Source organism: Mandrillus leucophaeus, unplaced genomic scaffold, assembly GCF_000951045.1.
Source record: "Mandrillus leucophaeus isolate KB7577 unplaced genomic scaffold, Mleu.le_1.0 Scaffold241, whole genome shotgun sequence".
Lineage (NCBI taxonomy): Eukaryota > Metazoa > Chordata > Mammalia > Primates > Cercopithecidae > Mandrillus > Mandrillus leucophaeus.
Window position 1 is genome coordinate 2,582,466 of NW_012102488.1, and position 15,228 is coordinate 2,597,693.

General features: G+C 52.5%; 2 protein-coding genes across 5 annotated transcripts in view; one reads left to right on the forward strand and one right to left on the reverse strand.

Annotated features, from left to right (window-relative positions):
- Window positions 1-3,919, forward strand: part of SH2D7 (SH2 domain containing 7) — an 11,546-nt gene extending 7,627 nt beyond the window's left edge. The window contains exons 5-6 of the mRNA XM_011982688.1: window positions 781-1,455; window positions 3,327-3,919. Coding sequence (XP_011838078.1) covers window positions 781-1,455; window positions 3,327-3,377 — 726 coding nt within the window. The 3' untranslated portion in view covers window positions 3,378-3,919. The remainder of the gene's footprint in view (window positions 1-780; window positions 1,456-3,326) is intronic.
- Window positions 3,920-4,471: 552 nt separating this feature from the next.
- Window positions 4,472-15,228, reverse strand: part of CIB2 (calcium and integrin binding family member 2) — an 18,104-nt gene continuing 7,347 nt past the window's right edge. The window contains exons 2-5 of one of the 4 annotated variants that reach the window (XM_011982689.1): window positions 10,994-11,105; window positions 9,078-9,225; window positions 5,616-5,811; window positions 4,472-5,203 (exon numbers count right to left, since the gene is read on the reverse strand). In XM_011982689.1, the coding sequence (XP_011838079.1) occupies window positions 5,182-5,203; window positions 5,616-5,811; window positions 9,078-9,225; window positions 10,994-11,062 (435 nt within the window). In that variant the 5' untranslated portion in view covers window positions 11,063-11,105 and the 3' untranslated portion in view covers window positions 4,472-5,181. Of the gene's footprint in view, window positions 5,812-9,077; window positions 9,226-10,993; window positions 11,106-15,228 lie in introns of all 4 variants that reach the window. The other 3 variants (XM_011982690.1, XM_011982691.1, XM_011982692.1) reach the window with 3 other exon arrangements.

Here is a 15,228-nt window from a genome sequence, read left to right on the forward strand (position 1 = left end):
TCCCAGATTAGAATATAAATTCCCAAGAGTTAGTCTTGCTCACCAGAGTCCTTGGCACCTAGGACAGTGTCTGGCACATAGTTGGTGCTCACTAAATACTTGTTAAATGAGTGATGGGACTTGGAGATGGACCATTCTGAAGGGAAATACAGCAGTGAGTGGGTTTGGGGGCACGGAGGGAACAGTGGACCACAATGGAGGTGGGAGGAGGTGGGAGGAGGGGAGGGAAAAATTGGGTGGGAGGTAGAGCTGGTGACCCAAAGCTTTGAATGCCAAGGTAAAGTACGAGTCCTAGGTCGGGTGGGGTGGCGGCTCACACCTGTAATCCCAGCACTTTGGGAGGCCGAGACGGGTGGATCACCTGAGGTCAGGAGTTTGAGACCTGCCTGGCCAACATTAGGAAACCCCGTCTCTATAAAAATACAAAAATTAGCTGGGCATGACGGTGGGAGCCCATAATCCCAGCTACTCAGGAGGCTGAGGTGGGAGAATAGCTTGAACCTGGGAGGCAGAGGTTGCAGTGAGCCAAGATCGCACCACTGCACTCTAGCCTGGGCAACACAGCGAGACTCCATCTTAAAAAACAAACAAAAAAAAGAACAAGTCCTAGAGCATGAGAGCTGGAAGGGACCCTAAGTGTCATGTACCCAACCCTTGCATGTACAGACAGGAAGACTATAACCAAGACAGGGGGCCTCGGCTTATCTGAGAGAGTTTTTACTGGAGGGCATCTTAGTGATGGGCTGCCCCTTAAGAGTTTCTCTGTCCCTGTCTCCTCAGGCTCCCATCAGAGTGCCCCCACTCCCTGAGAGGAGTTCCTCCCTCCTGGAAGAGTCTTTTGGAGGCCCCAATGACATCATCTATGCAGACCTGAGGAAGATGAACCAGGCACGGCTAGGCTTGGGCACAGAGGGGTCCAGCAGGCATGCACCAGTTCCAGCTGGCAGCCAGGCCTACTCCCCAGGCAGGGAGGCCCAAAGGAGACTCTCAGATGGAGAACAGAATAGGCCTCATGGCCTGGTGCCTGTCCTCTCTGCGGTGAGCCCAGACCAGGGTCCCACAGAGTCTCCCACTTCCTGGGGGTGTTCTAATGCCATGGGATCCCTGGGGGCTACCTGGAGGCAAGAGTTTCCAAAGCTGAGCCAAGAGGCTCAGCCCTGCTCCCAGGGCAGCTCTGCAGATATCTATGAGTTCATTGGGACACAAGGCCCCCTGCAAGAGGCCAGGGGCACACCAGACCAAGAAGGCAGTACCTATGAGCAGATCCCAGCTTGCTGGGGTGACCCAGCCAGGGCCCCACATCCTGGGGCCAGTCCCACATCTAGCCCATGGGTACATGGGTCCATGGACCATGGCTACAAGAGGATCTCAGGGCCCCCAGGGCTCCCAGAGCCTGGGAACACCTATGAGCAGATCCCAGCAACCAAGAGCAAGGAGACTGGACGGATGCACAAGGTGAGCTCCATGACGGGATGGGGCGGCTCCCAGCCCTTAGAGAGCACCTGGTGGTAGGAGACAACCTGTAGCCCCCAGGCATAGGCAGGTCAGGTCACCGCCACCAGAATTTTCCAGCCCTAACATCTGCCTGGAAATGGTGGTGGTGGTGGTGGTGGTGGTGGGAGAGGCAGCTGCTAGATTTGGATGTAAGACAGGGGCTTCCAGGCTCTTCTAATAGGGGCATTCTCTACAATAGATCAGCCTCTGCAGGGGTCTCAGAGCCTCTGGGTGCAGGAGAACAGCCCCTTTGCCCCTACTCCCTCGCCCTGTAGCTTTGGGCAAGACAAATTCCAGGACAACCAGTTAAACCTGAATTACAGATAAACAACATTTTTGAGGCCAGGCATGGTGGCTCATGTCTGTAATCCTAGCCCTTTGGGAGGCTGAGGCAGGTGGATTGCTTGAGCTTGGGAGTTTGAGACCAGCCTGGGCAACGTGGCAAAATCCCATCTCTACGAAAAAATACAAAAAATTGCCAGGCATGGTGGCCTGTAGTCTCAGCTACTTGGGGGGCAGAAGCAGGAGGATCGTTTGAAGCTGGGAGGTTAAAGTTGTGATGAGTCCAGATTGCGCCACTGCACTCCAGTCTGGGAGACAAAGTGAGACTCTGTTTAAAAAAACAAACAAAAAAACAAACCAAACCAAAACAAAAACCATTTCAAAGTATGTCTCAAATATCACAATTATTCCTTTGTTTATCTGAAATTTAAACTTAACTGGGCATCTACATTCTTGTTTAGCAACCCCACCCGGGACCTCCATTTCCTCATCTGTAAAATGGGCTGATCCTCTGCTTGTATCCAGGGGCAGGTGCCCAGAGGATAGTGCTAGACATCCTTTCCTGCTCAGGACACAGCCCAGAGAGGGCTCTTGATGAACACAGCTATTATTCTGAGGATCTCTGTGGTGGTGGTGGTGGTGGTGGTGGTGGGAGAGGCAGCTGCTAGATTTGGGTGTAAGCTGGGGGCTTCCAGGACCTTCTAAGGACTTTCTCTGCAGCAGACCAGGGGTCCTTTCCCCTCCCTCTTGGTTTCTACAGGGGTCTGCTAAGTAAGGAGGAGAGGGGACCAGGAGTGTGGAGAGCGGTGGCCAGGAGTGGGGCTGGTCCAGGGTTCTCAGGGAGGCAGATGAACTCTCTGGAGCCCTCAGTCCCAACTGCACTCTGCCTATACCCGGAGACAATAAAACCTGGGAGTCCCTTCCCCAGAGGCAAGTCCTCTGATCTCAGTCAGGCACACACAGATCTTCCAGCTGGATTCCTGGTGGAAAGATCTTCTCGGGAAGTGCTGACGGCTCCTCCCTCAGGACAGGGCTGTGCCCCCATACCCCATGGATAGAAGCCTTTGAGATCCTGACTCTCCGGGGACCACGGATCCAGCAGTGGACAGTCCTGAGACCCTCAGAAGCCACATCCCATGTCTGCTCTTTCCCTGTGGCTGCCCCATGTCCTCTCCCATCTCTGTGGGCCTGGGTACAGCCTCACCCCACCCTACCTTCGACACCAGTGCATCCTGAGGCCCCCAGCTGCGGGTCAGGGGAGACCAGGGCACTCCAGGGAGGTAAGGTGAGGCTCGCCACCCTTTCTACACTCCTCCTTCCCCTCCTGTCCTTCGCCAGAAGAGGGTGAACCCTGCATCCAAAATTGGAGAGCTAAAGGTGGGATTTCAGGCACCGGGAGAGGCTTGTAGAATCAACCACCAGAATTCAAACCTGGCCTCATGTCCTGGGCTTGGGCCCCCAACCCAAGGTCAATGAGGGGTCCTCAGAGCCTGGGTCTTTCCCTCCCTGTCCAGTGACCCCAGGCCCCAGTATCTCCTCCTTCCTTGCAGCCTGACAAGCTTCGGAGGCTCTTCTTCACGGACAGGAAGCACAAATTCTGAGGGCCTGGCATCTGGCAGCCCACCAGTGGGTTTCCTGGTACCCAGGCCATGCCAGGGGTTATCGCAAAGCCCTCAGCTCACTTGAAGGCACCCTTTGGATCTTCAGACTCATCCAGGCTACTACAGAACTAGGCTTCGAGACAGCCAAGGTGCCTGCCTGAGAGCAGGTGGAAGAGGACCTTCCAACCACCTGCAGCTCCTGGCTATGTCCTGCTTTCCTTGTGCCTCCCATCCATGCATAGGAGGGAATCAAGGCTGGAGAGGAGTGACACTGGCCAAAGGCAAGGGTCAGCACCCCCATTTCCCAGATGAGCATTCTGAGTCCCAGGCAGACTGACTGAACCTGCCTCCCACTACTGAGCACTTACCGAATGTGTGACAGGCTGTGTGCTAGGACAGACACCTTTCTAACTGGCCAAGTGACATCATGCAATTGCTATTGAGAAAACCAATTCCCCTCCTTGTGGCCCCATCAGCAAAAAGGAGGGGAGGGCCAGAAGCCACATCCTCTGCTTCAGGCCTCTTCACTCCAGCTGTGCCCTCAGGTCAGGCTGGCTCTTCCTGGAGCTCTGTCCCTCAGGAAACTTCCTGTTTGTGTGTCACTTCCCTTCCTATCCACATTTCCCATTCTCTATCAGGGTGGACAGCTGGCTTGCTGCCCTGCTCCCCACTACCCCAAGCCCGGGATGCAGAAAACAGGACTGATCATCTCCAGCGACAACACCATAGGTACCCCTCCTCCCTGCCCTGACCCTGGGCAGAGCTGGCTCAGGTCGCATTTGTGGGAAATCTACCCTAGTGACCACTTGGCTATGCAGCTTTTCCTGAAATATAGGCCTGTAAGAGTCCCTCCCTCCTTGGGGGTTGTAAGGATTGAGACTGAAGCAACTGTCCCTGTGCCTGAGTGGTTAGCACTCCTGAATGTTAACCGGAGATACTGTCAGGGAATTTACAGAAGGTTTGGGGCATGGATGTGTCTTCTTCCCGACGGCACACGCACTGAAATCAAAGCTAGTGCCTAAAGCAGGAGGCACTGCCTGATGCTGAGAGGTGAGACGCCAATGGTGGGATTTCAAGGATCAGAAGCAAAGGTGCCCTCAAACATTTCCTAACATTAGCAGACATGGAGAGCACAGGGATGCAAAAGTGTTTTACTACCAGGAGTTCACACATCTGTGGACAGCACATACCAGTGAGGATTCCATGGTGTTGGGGAGGGCAGGCAGGGTAGTACTCATGACCCAGAGGCAGAGACAGGGGCAAGAGCCCTTCGGCCCACTGTGCCCACAGCTTCACATTGTGAAGGAGGCCAGGAGAAGAGGAACAGGCAGGGGTGAGGAGCAGCCCAACCTTGGGTTTTGGAAAAAGATTGCATAGCTCGTTAAAACCCTGACCTCTTTTTTTTTTTTTTTTTTTTCCATTCTGTCCTGGGTGACCAGTGTGTCTGCCAGCACTTGGACATGTCAGACCCCACCACCTCCTGTTGGGTTATCTGCCTTTCCCTTTGGGGGGTGGGGAGCATTTCTGGAGTGGGAGAGGACTGGGGCATGGGGCGGGGTGCAGAGGGCCTGGAGAGGGGCCACGGGTCCTCGGGCTGGACCACAGAGGGGCTGTGGGAAGGGTCCTAACCCTCACATGCCCCCTTCCTGGTTAAGGCTGTTTTTTGCTGAAAGGGCCACAGGAAATATTCGTGGTGTGAACCCCAGAGGCTGCCACTGCTTTCCTGGGGAGCTTGGAGGCCATACCCATGTGACCGCAGGGCAGGACGGTGGACTTCCAGGCCCCTGCAGCCTCGGCAGTGTCCTCAGATCCGGATGTGGAAAGTGCTGGAAAGAGAGAAAGGGCAAGAGAGGGTGAGAGGCCCTGGGTTGGGCAGGTAAAGGCTCCTCAGGGAAAAGCACAGCAGGCCCCAGGCCCACGCTGGACAGCACCTCAATAGGGAACCCTGCATAGTGGATGCAAGTAATCAACACTGAGGGAAGGCAGGCTTGGAGGGACAGCGGTGCCCAGGGAGTTCTGCCCCCAGTTATCACTGAAGGGGCCCCCAGGTCTTCCACCATCCCCCTTGCAGGGGACAAAGGCCAGTCACACGTCTAGGGCAAGGGTGCCTTGAACGTGACCTCCTGCTTCCTGGTCACACACCACTGCTCACAAACAGCGAGTGACAGGGGCTTAGCCCCAACATCCCAGCCTGCCCTGCCCTGCCCTGCCCAAGCCCGGCCCCTGTAGTGGCAGCACCTGAGGAAGTCAGGGGCCTTGGCAATCATGTCCTCGAAGTCAGCAAAGCCCAGCTTGCCATCACCATCCAGGTCAGCCTCCTCAATGACCTTGTCGCACACAAGCACCACCTCCTCCTCATCCAGCTCTGACTTAGTGAGCCGGGCCAGCGTCAGCTCCAGGTCTTCTTTGCAGATGAAGTTGTCAGTGTTGAAGTCTGTGGGGTGGGGGTTGGACATGTTCAAGTCCGGGTTGCGTGCACCCAGGGACCCCTACACTCCCAGCTGGTCCCACTACCTCCACCAGCTTCTGATGTCCCCAGAGCATCTCCATGCACACTCTCGGGACACTGGATCCCAGCCCCCAAGAGGGCTCACCCACCAGGCATAGCTTAGACACCCACATCCACCACCCACAACAACCCCACAATGACTAAACCACATCCTGAAACAAGTCAAAAGTCCAAATCTGAGGTTTCCTGAGAACTTCAGGCTTAGGCCAGATAGCCCTTCCTGGCCTTAGCCCACAGTGGACCCTGTGTTCCCTTTAGACTTCTAGAGCTAAGGAAACTAAGGCCCAAAAAGGCCATGTGATTTAATCAAGGTGGGAGAGCCACTCGGAGATGGAGCAGGGATTCTGATTGGGGCCTATGTGACTCTAAGATCCAAGTTTTCTAAACTGCACCATGTTGCTTCAGTGGTGTGTGGCCAGGAGACACAATGGGTCAGGAGACTCAAAATCAAAAGGCCCTTAGAGAGGGGCCTGTGCCTGGCATTAGTGCACACAGAACAGGGAACATGGTTTGATTCTACCCAAAAAAAGGCACTATTACTGCCCCAAAGGATAGCAAAATGGTTCAGAGGACCAAGCCATGCGTGGCTGCATCAAAGCAAATTCTCTCTCCTTACATTTTCAGCCCAACTACCAGATCTGCACATGTGCTGTTTCTTCTGCCTGGGGTCCCTTCCCAGCAAACTCCTGGTCATCCTTCAAATTTTGGCTCACACATCACCTCCCAGTGGCAGGGCTTTCTAGCAACAAGGGTCCTCTCCCCCGCAGATGAGCTTCTCGTGCCCACTGGCAAACTCTGACATTAATGTTAGTGGCAAAGACCCATCATGTGGGCATTACATGCTCTTTCTCATTTAATTTTCAAAACAAGACTATGAGGCAGGCACAATTGAATCCCCACTATACACATGAAGAAACAGAGAGGTGGCCAGGTACGGTGGCTCATGCCTGTAATCCCAGCACTTTGGGAAGCTGAGGCGGGTGGATCATGAGGCCAAGAGATCGAGACCGTCCTGGCATACATGGTGAAACCCCATCTCTGCTAAAAATACAGAAAAAAAAAAAAAAAAAAAGCTGAGCCTGGCAGCAGACGCTTGTAATCCCAGCTACTCAGGAGGCTGAGGCAGGAGAATGGCATGAACCTCGGAGGCAGAGCTTGCAGTGAGCCAAGATAGCGCCACTGCACTCCAGCCTGGGTGACAGAGCAAGACTCTGTCTCAAAAAAAAAACCAAAACAACAGAGGTGAAAAGGAGAGGTACCTGCTTGAGGTCACATCCCTGGTCATTGTTGGACCCTGGAGCCCAACAATGACTTGGGGGTGACTCTGCCCTATCTCTGCAGAGGCCTGGGCACAACTCTAGGGTAGACATCAGGGGAGATTCATCGTGCCCTTGGCATGGGACATAGCAAATCTCTGGAAAGATTTGCTGGCTGGCTGGCTGGCTCAATTGCTGTGGCCATTTAACATGAGTAAACTGAGGCTCAGAAGTAAGATGATCCTTGTTGCAAATGAGGCCCCAGGCCTCCCCAGCACCAGACTAGGAGGGCCCTGGCTGCCTCTCCCCACTCCACCCCCAGCCTAGGGCAGCAAGGAAGCCACAGTTCTTCCATGTGTTCCTGTGCCCACCCGGTCCATGCGATCTGCACTCCCCTGTCTTGGGCAGACAGCAGCCCATCCCAGGAGCAATGCTGTGGGGTCCAAGACTGGGCAGATGTTGGGTGGAATCTGAGAAACATTTTACATGACCCATGTGGGCATAGTTCGTGGAGGGTAGACTGGCAGGTATTTTCTTTCTGATATGCAAGCAAAACGTGGGTGCACAGACAGAAACCAAAGTCCTCTGAAATAAACATAACTAGAACGTGAAACATAACTAGAATGTGAAACATCAGTCCGGGCGCGGTGGCTCATGCCTGTAATCCCAGCACTTTGGGAGGCCGAGGCAGGCAGATCACCTGAGGTCGGGAGTTCGAGACCAGCCTGACCAACATGGTGAAACCCCATCTCTACTAAAAATACAAAAATTAGCCAGGTATAGTGGCAGAACCTGTAATCTTAGCTACTCGGGAGGCTGAGGCAGGGGAATCGCTTGAACCCAGGAGGTGGAGGTTGCAGTGAGCCAAGATCACGCCATTGCATTCCAGCCTGAGCGACAGAGTAAGACTCCGTCTCAAAAAAAATTAAAAATAAATAAATAAATAAATAGAAAAAAAGAAAGTGAAATGTCAGCCCCTGATAGACCCTGCTGCCTTGGGATCCAGTGTCTGATCAAAGGTGCTGAGGACAGGAGGTTTGACCTTGACTCTTCAGGTCCAGGTTGGGTCCCAGCCCTTTCCTGGGCCTTAGCCATCTCAACTGAGGTCTGTCTGAGGATTTGACACCAGTCCCCATGGGTCTGTCAGGCCAGCACAGGGGATGAGCTCGTGGGTATGAAGTTTTCTCCCTATGGCTGTGGGAGAAGCGTGAGTCCCTGGCTCATGAGTGCCTGCTGCCCTCTGATGGCTGGTGAGACAGCAGGCCCGAGGGCAGGGCTGGGTGGGGTGAACCCAGGCGGCCCTACCTCTGGCAGTGTTGGGGGGCTCCGGAGGCCCCCCTGCAGGCCTGGCCTCACCACCATGGCCTAGGCAGCCTCTCTAGCTCCTCCATTTTACACCTCAAAGCTGCTGAGTGATCTTTCCAGAAAACAGAGCTGCCCTTCCCCACTGGAAACCTTGCAGGGGCCCTGGTGTCCAGAGCACTAGGTCCAAATTCTGTGGCTGGCCCCAAATTCTCTTCAGACTCATACCCCCGTCCCACCACCTTTCAAGTTCCTCCCATCTCCTTACCAAGCTCTGCGCTTCCCTGGGTCTGCATGGGTTGCGCCCTCTGTCAGGTCTGCCAGTCCCCACTTCTCTAGTCCAAGCCTCTGCTAGTCCCTGCTTAAAGGTCATGCCTGGGACCCCTCTCACACTAACCACCCGACCTGGGGTTGGCGAGTCCCTCCCTCCTCTGTTCTCAGGAACCCCACAGATGTCTCTCAGGGACTGATCGTCTCCCCTGGCCACCCCACTGGATAGGCACTCTTCAGAGGACAGATCAGCTTCACTGTTCTTGGTGTCCCCAGGGCAGGAGCCAGCAGTAACCAGACAGCCTGAGGGCCCCACATGCTGCCCACCTCACATTCACGGCCCCCTCCTCTAGCCCTCATTACCATAGATCTTGAAGGCATAGTTTGCCTTGAGCTCTCGGGGAGCCGACTCGCAGAGCACGGAAAACATGTCCACAAAGTCGTTGAAGGTGAGGTTCCCCTCACCATCCTCGGAAAACGCCGCCACGATCCTTTCTTTGAAGGGATTCTCCTGAAGGAAACACACACAGCAATCACTGTGGGTGCAGGATAATCAGGAGGGCCCTGGAGCCAGACTGTGGACAGCCTGTGTGACCCTGGAGGAGTGACCAAATCCCTCTGAGCCTCGGTTTCCCCATCTGTAAAAAGGGAATAATAACACCTTCTTAATTGGGTTGTGATGGGATTAAATGAGCTAAAGTATGTAAGGTGTTGGTACCAGGCCCAGCACGTGTAAGAGCTCAGGAAGCATTCTGTTGGGTCATGTCACATCATTAAGATGGGCACAGCCAGGGACAGTGGCACATGCCTGTAGTCCCGGCTGTTTGGGAGACTGAGGTGGGGGAATCACTTGAGCCCAGGAATTTGAGGCTTCAGTGAGCCATGATCGTCCCACTGCACTCCAGCCTGGGCAACAGAGCAAAACTCTGTCTCCAAAAAAAAAAAAAAAAAAAAAGCTGACCACAGCCAATGTGTTCTCACTGGAGGCACCGCCTCACCTGAAGCAGAAGCACAGATTCGTCCTGTTACCCAGAAGAGCACACAGAGGCTCTGCCTGGATGTGTAGGGTTCTGTCCCCAGCAGAAAAAGATGACAACCCAGGGCACTGGTGGCCCTCAGCTCAGGCCATGTCAGGCCAGGATCGTGGAAGGTAGATGTAGGGTCAGATAACTGGACCAGATAAGCAGCAAGAGTCATACAGCCAGTTCAGGCCCAGGCCTGCCATCACTCTGCTCCTGTGAATTCTCTTAGACTACCTTGGATGCCACCTCTCCCAGGGAGCTGTACATGGATGCCTTCCTAGATCCCCAAATCACTTATCCTACAGCCCTTCCATCCCAACTGGGCTAGCACTTGGCTAGCCCCATTCCGTGCCCAGCCCAGGCCAGCGCAGGAGGCTCAGAGACAGACCACTTCGGTCCCACCCAAGAGTGTCTCACCCGCTCCAGCAACCCTCTGAACCTGCTCTTGAGCCCCTTGCTGGGCCAGACAGGGTGTCGGTCCAGGGCTGAACCTGGGGTCCATTGTCTCTCAGGACTGAGGTCACAACCAGAGTGTAGGCCCCAAGTGGATGCCATATAGCACTCTGACCCCACCATCAAGCCACACATCCCAGGCCTGGCCAGGGGCTACTGACGAAGTACCACTGCAATGGGGAGTTATGCCCCAAATGCCTTCTTAACGCTGAGTGCACTTTACATATTATGGATAAGGAACTCATGAAACGAAACATTCAAATATATATGGTCTGAGGACCAGCAGCATCAGTCTCACCTGGGAGCTTGCTCGAAAAGCAGAATCCTGACACTCCACGTGTACTGAGCCTGAATTGGCATTTGGACAAGATCCCCGGGTGGTTTAAAATTAAATTTTAACAGGTACATTAAAGTCTGAGAAATCATGTTATGGATGACCACGATGCTGACCTCAGTGAGAAGCCACGGTCAGACAAGGGGGAGACAGAAAAATTATCTAACAAAGCAGACGCAGGTCTGCCAAGTACAGCAGGCTTGGGGCCACTTAACAAAGGGACAAGCAGATGAGCACAAGCCTATGGCCTGCAGTGGGGTGGCCACTGATGTACAGCACCCTTACAGAGCCCACATAGCTTATTTATTCAGAGTGCAGATGAGGAAACTGAGGCACAGAGAGGTTCTGTGATCTGCTCAGAGCCACACAGACACAAAGGGTGGAGCTGGGTTTAGCCCAGACCTAGGGGCCTCTGCTGCTGGTCCAGAGGCACAGATCCCCTGCCCACCAGCAAGAGGCCCTGCACGTACCCGGAGCTCTGGCATCTGGATGATGAGGCTCATGGGCACGTGGACGATGGGGCTCTTCCTGTAGTCCATTGGGACGAGGTTGGGGGCCAGCTCGTAGAATCGTGAATGCAGCCTTGGAGGAAAGCAGAGGAAAAGTGCTGGAGGGGGTGCCATCCCTAAGTCCCAGCGGCCCAATGCTGCCCTGCCTAGGCCTGTGCCTCTGCAGATCATCCTCAGCCAGGACCAGGTGAGGGGCCAATGGGAGGCTCTCTGCTCTGCCCACAGGGTATGAAGTTGGGAGGGAGGTGAGTTCTGCCCAGACCTCTGTGCTGATAACCAGATTGTGTCCAGGCCACCCTATTTCCACCACACCCACCCCATCAGCACCACCACCATCACTCCTTGGGCCTGCATCCAAGTCTTCTAATTTTTTCTCCTTTGGCCTCTCATAAGGGTTTTCTATGCTCGGGATACTGTGCTAAGCAATGAACACACCACCTAATTTAATCCTCCTTCACATCACTGTGCAGAGAGATGCATCCTGACCCGTTTACTGCTCAGCAAACTGAGGGCTGAAGAGGTTAAGAGCGATTGTCTAAGGCCACATAACTAGGGAGCATCAAGGGCCATGGGTTGAGCCCAAGATGGTAAATCCAAGCAGAAACTCTTAGCCACTCTTCCTCCGGATACTCCTGGGGATCCATCAAAGCTTGGGCCCACTTCATGGCCCCATCACCCCAACTTAGGCCCTGAGGGTTGGGTCTCTCTGGGAGAGCTCTCAGCAGTCCTCACACCCTCAGGAAGCCCCTGTGAATGGGCCACTCATAACCTCTCTAGCTGGGGGCCATCGAGACCCAGCCCGCTACCCTGGTGGGCCTGGCCCTCCCTACTCACTGATGGGTCAGGTCCCTAGTTCCTGTTCCAGCCTCCAGGAAAACAAGCTGCATGGACCCTCAAAGGTGTAAGGCATCCTGGCACTGTCTCACTTGGAAGCTCCCTTCCTCCCCGCCCCCTGCCCCATCATTCAGTCTTTCTTTGCCCTATGTCACTTGTCCAGGTCCCTGTCATCCCAGAGAATAGCCCCCCATCCCAAGACAGGTATAAATTGTATTCAGATGAAATTGTGAGCTGGGTGTGGTGGCCTGTGCCTGTAATCCCAGTGTTTTGGGAGGCTAAGGTGGGAGGACCACTTGAGGCCCAGAGTTTGAGACCAGCCTAGGCAACATAGCCTGTCTCTACAAAAATGAAAAAAAAATTAGCTGGATATTGTGGCTCAGTCCTAGCTACTTGGGAGGCTGAGGCTGGAGGATCACTTGAGCTTGAGCCCAGGAGTTGGAGGCTGCAGTGAGCTATGATTGCCCCACTGTATTCCAGCCTGGGCAACAGAGTGAGACCCTATCTCTAAAAACAAAAATCGTGTCCATTAAGTGCTGCCATGGGTGGGACAAGCGTAAGGGGCATTGACTGGGGGCTGAGGTAGGTAACCTGCCTAAGGTGAAGCCCTAGGCTGCTGGCGAATGGATTAGGTATGATCCTGTGTCTCCCGGGCTTGGGCTGGCCCTGCCACCCCCAAAGCCAGATCAGCCCAGGTCTCCTTTGAAGTGGCTTGACCCTGTGACACACCCCAGGCCCACCTTTCAGCACATTCAGCGCAGCACTGAGTTCAAGAAGAGTTATACATTAGTCCTACCATAACATTAGGACCAGAAACCATACTTATGCTACTTGAACTGCTCCAGAGTATGAGGCAAGAAATGTGAAAGCCCTCACTTTATTTTACAAGCCATTCAGCACAGACACCCAACCTTCCCTTGGGTTCTACCAATTCTTGTGGTGCTGCTGCCTAGCTGTCCTTAGCAAGGCACCTGACTACTTACCCAGCTCAAACAGATAATAACACCAGCTATTGTTTAGCAAGTGCTTACTCTGTGCCAGGTCCTGAACTAATCTCTGTGCATTGCTTTACTCATTTTAATCCCCACATCACCCTGAGAGGTAGCTATTAGTCTCCCATTTTCAGGTGGTGAAAACTGAGGCTCAAGAATCAAGTGTCTGCTGCATCCTACACAGCCAATGAACAGTAGGAACAGGATTTGAACCCAGGACCTCTGGACTCCAACCACTTGGCTTCTCCCTGCAAGTCAAGCCCTGGTAAGCACATCATCCCCTGGTTCAGAGCCTGTCCAGGGCAAATAAACGATAAAATGCCACATGCCCACTTTGCCAGTCACACATCCCTATAAAAGGGCCTGAAATCGCAAGGATGTGCCAAGACTTGGAGACAGAGCTGGAGGGGAAAACCCCTAAACTTGTACTTTGGGTGGGAGGAGGCTCAGCAAATGCCAGGGTGGTGGGATCAAGCTGAGACTCTCCACAAGAGGGCACTCAAGGACTTTCTTTGCTCCTATTTCTTGTGTAGAGGAAAATTTTTTTTTACACTGTCCCCAAATAAGGAATAACCACTTGTTTCAAAATTCATGCATCTTCTTTCATAATTCATGCCTCTGGTACTTTGACATATCCATTGTGCTTCCAACTGTTACATTTCCCACTTGACCTTCACCCTACCCCATGTGTCGGGGTATGATATTGGAGTGTTTCTGGGGGTTGGCCTACACCTCCGAAGTTTTGTGGGATGGCTGCAGCAGGAGCATGAAGTCAGGCTGAGGTTGGAGCCCTGCCTACACCTCTCACTAGCAGTGAGAGTAAGTGGGTTAATCCACTGGAGGATAAGTTCCCTATCAGTAAAGCAGGGGCTGTTCTACTGTTCTCACCCCTGGATGTTTGTAAAACCACTGGCCTTCAACTGGCAATTTTTAGCATACTGCCTGCCATGTCAGAGACTCCCTGGAAGGGGTGGACTAGGGAGAGAGGCAATGGGTGCTTGGCGGGGTTGAGGAGGTATCTTCTGGGGTGGAAAGGCCAGCTGGGACACAGATCTGTTCTAAAACAATAACTAAAATCACATTGGAATTTTTCTTTAAAGAAAAATCCAAGGAGAATTTGAAAACCCAAATCACTGTGAAAGAAAGTCTAAGCATTGTCAAAGAACCACATCTCTGTCACCTCTCCCCCAGTAAAGGACACTGAGTTCAAGAAAAGTTATATATTCGTCCTACCGTAACATCAGGACCAGAAACCATACTTATGCTACTTGAACTGCTCCAGAGTATGAGGCAAGAAATGTGAAAGCCCTCACTTTATTTTACAAAGTTAACAAGAACGCTGATACAAGAACCTAATATGTAGCATCCAGAATGGACCAACGGTACTTCATATATAGATGAAAATGTCTTATAAAATAACATACTAGGGGCCAGGCACAGTGGCTCATGACTGTAATCTAAATGTGCTTTGGGAGGCCAAGGTGAGAGAATTGCATGAAGCCAGGAGCTTGAGACCAGCCTGGGCAATGTAGTGAGATTGTGTCTCTACAAAAAAAAATAATAATAAAAATTAGGTGGATGTGGTGATATGCATCAGCAGTCCTAGGTACTCAGGAGGCTCAAGGAGGAGGATCTCCAGCCTGGGCAACAGAGACCCTGTATCTACAAAAAATAATAATAATAAGTAAAGAAAGAAAAATAACATACTGGTAAATCAAGTCCAAGACTTTAAAAGAATAGTATGTTAGAACCAAGTAGGATTTCTTCCAGAATGCAAAGATAGTTCAATATTTGGAAATCTGTGACTACAAATCATATTAAGCAAAAAACATTTTGACCAATTTGATAGATGCATTTATGACTGTATGTGTGGATACAGAAAAATATCTGAGAAGTTATATACTACATGTTTACACTGATAGTCCCTGTGAGGTGGGAGTAGAGAGTTGTGAAAAGAAGGAGGCTAACTTTTACTTGTTATTTCACCTACTTCTCAATTATTTGAAATTTAAGAAGTATTTATTAATAAAAATTAAAAATATTTTTGTTTTTTTGAGACAGAGTCTCACTCTGTCGCCCAGGCTGGAGTGCAGTGGCACAATCTTGGCTCACTGCAACCTCTGCCTCTTGGGTTGAAGTGATTCTTGTGCCTCGACCTCCCAAGTAGTTGGGATTACAGAGGCATGCGACCATACCCGGCTGATTTTTTTATATTTTTAGTAGAGATGGGGTTTCGTCATGCTGGCCAGGCTGGTCTCGAACTCCTTACCTTAAGTGATCTGCCGCATCGCCCTCTCAAAGCGCTGAGATTACAAGCATGAGCCACTGCACCTGGTCAAAAGTATTTTAAAGTATATGATATTTTGTCAA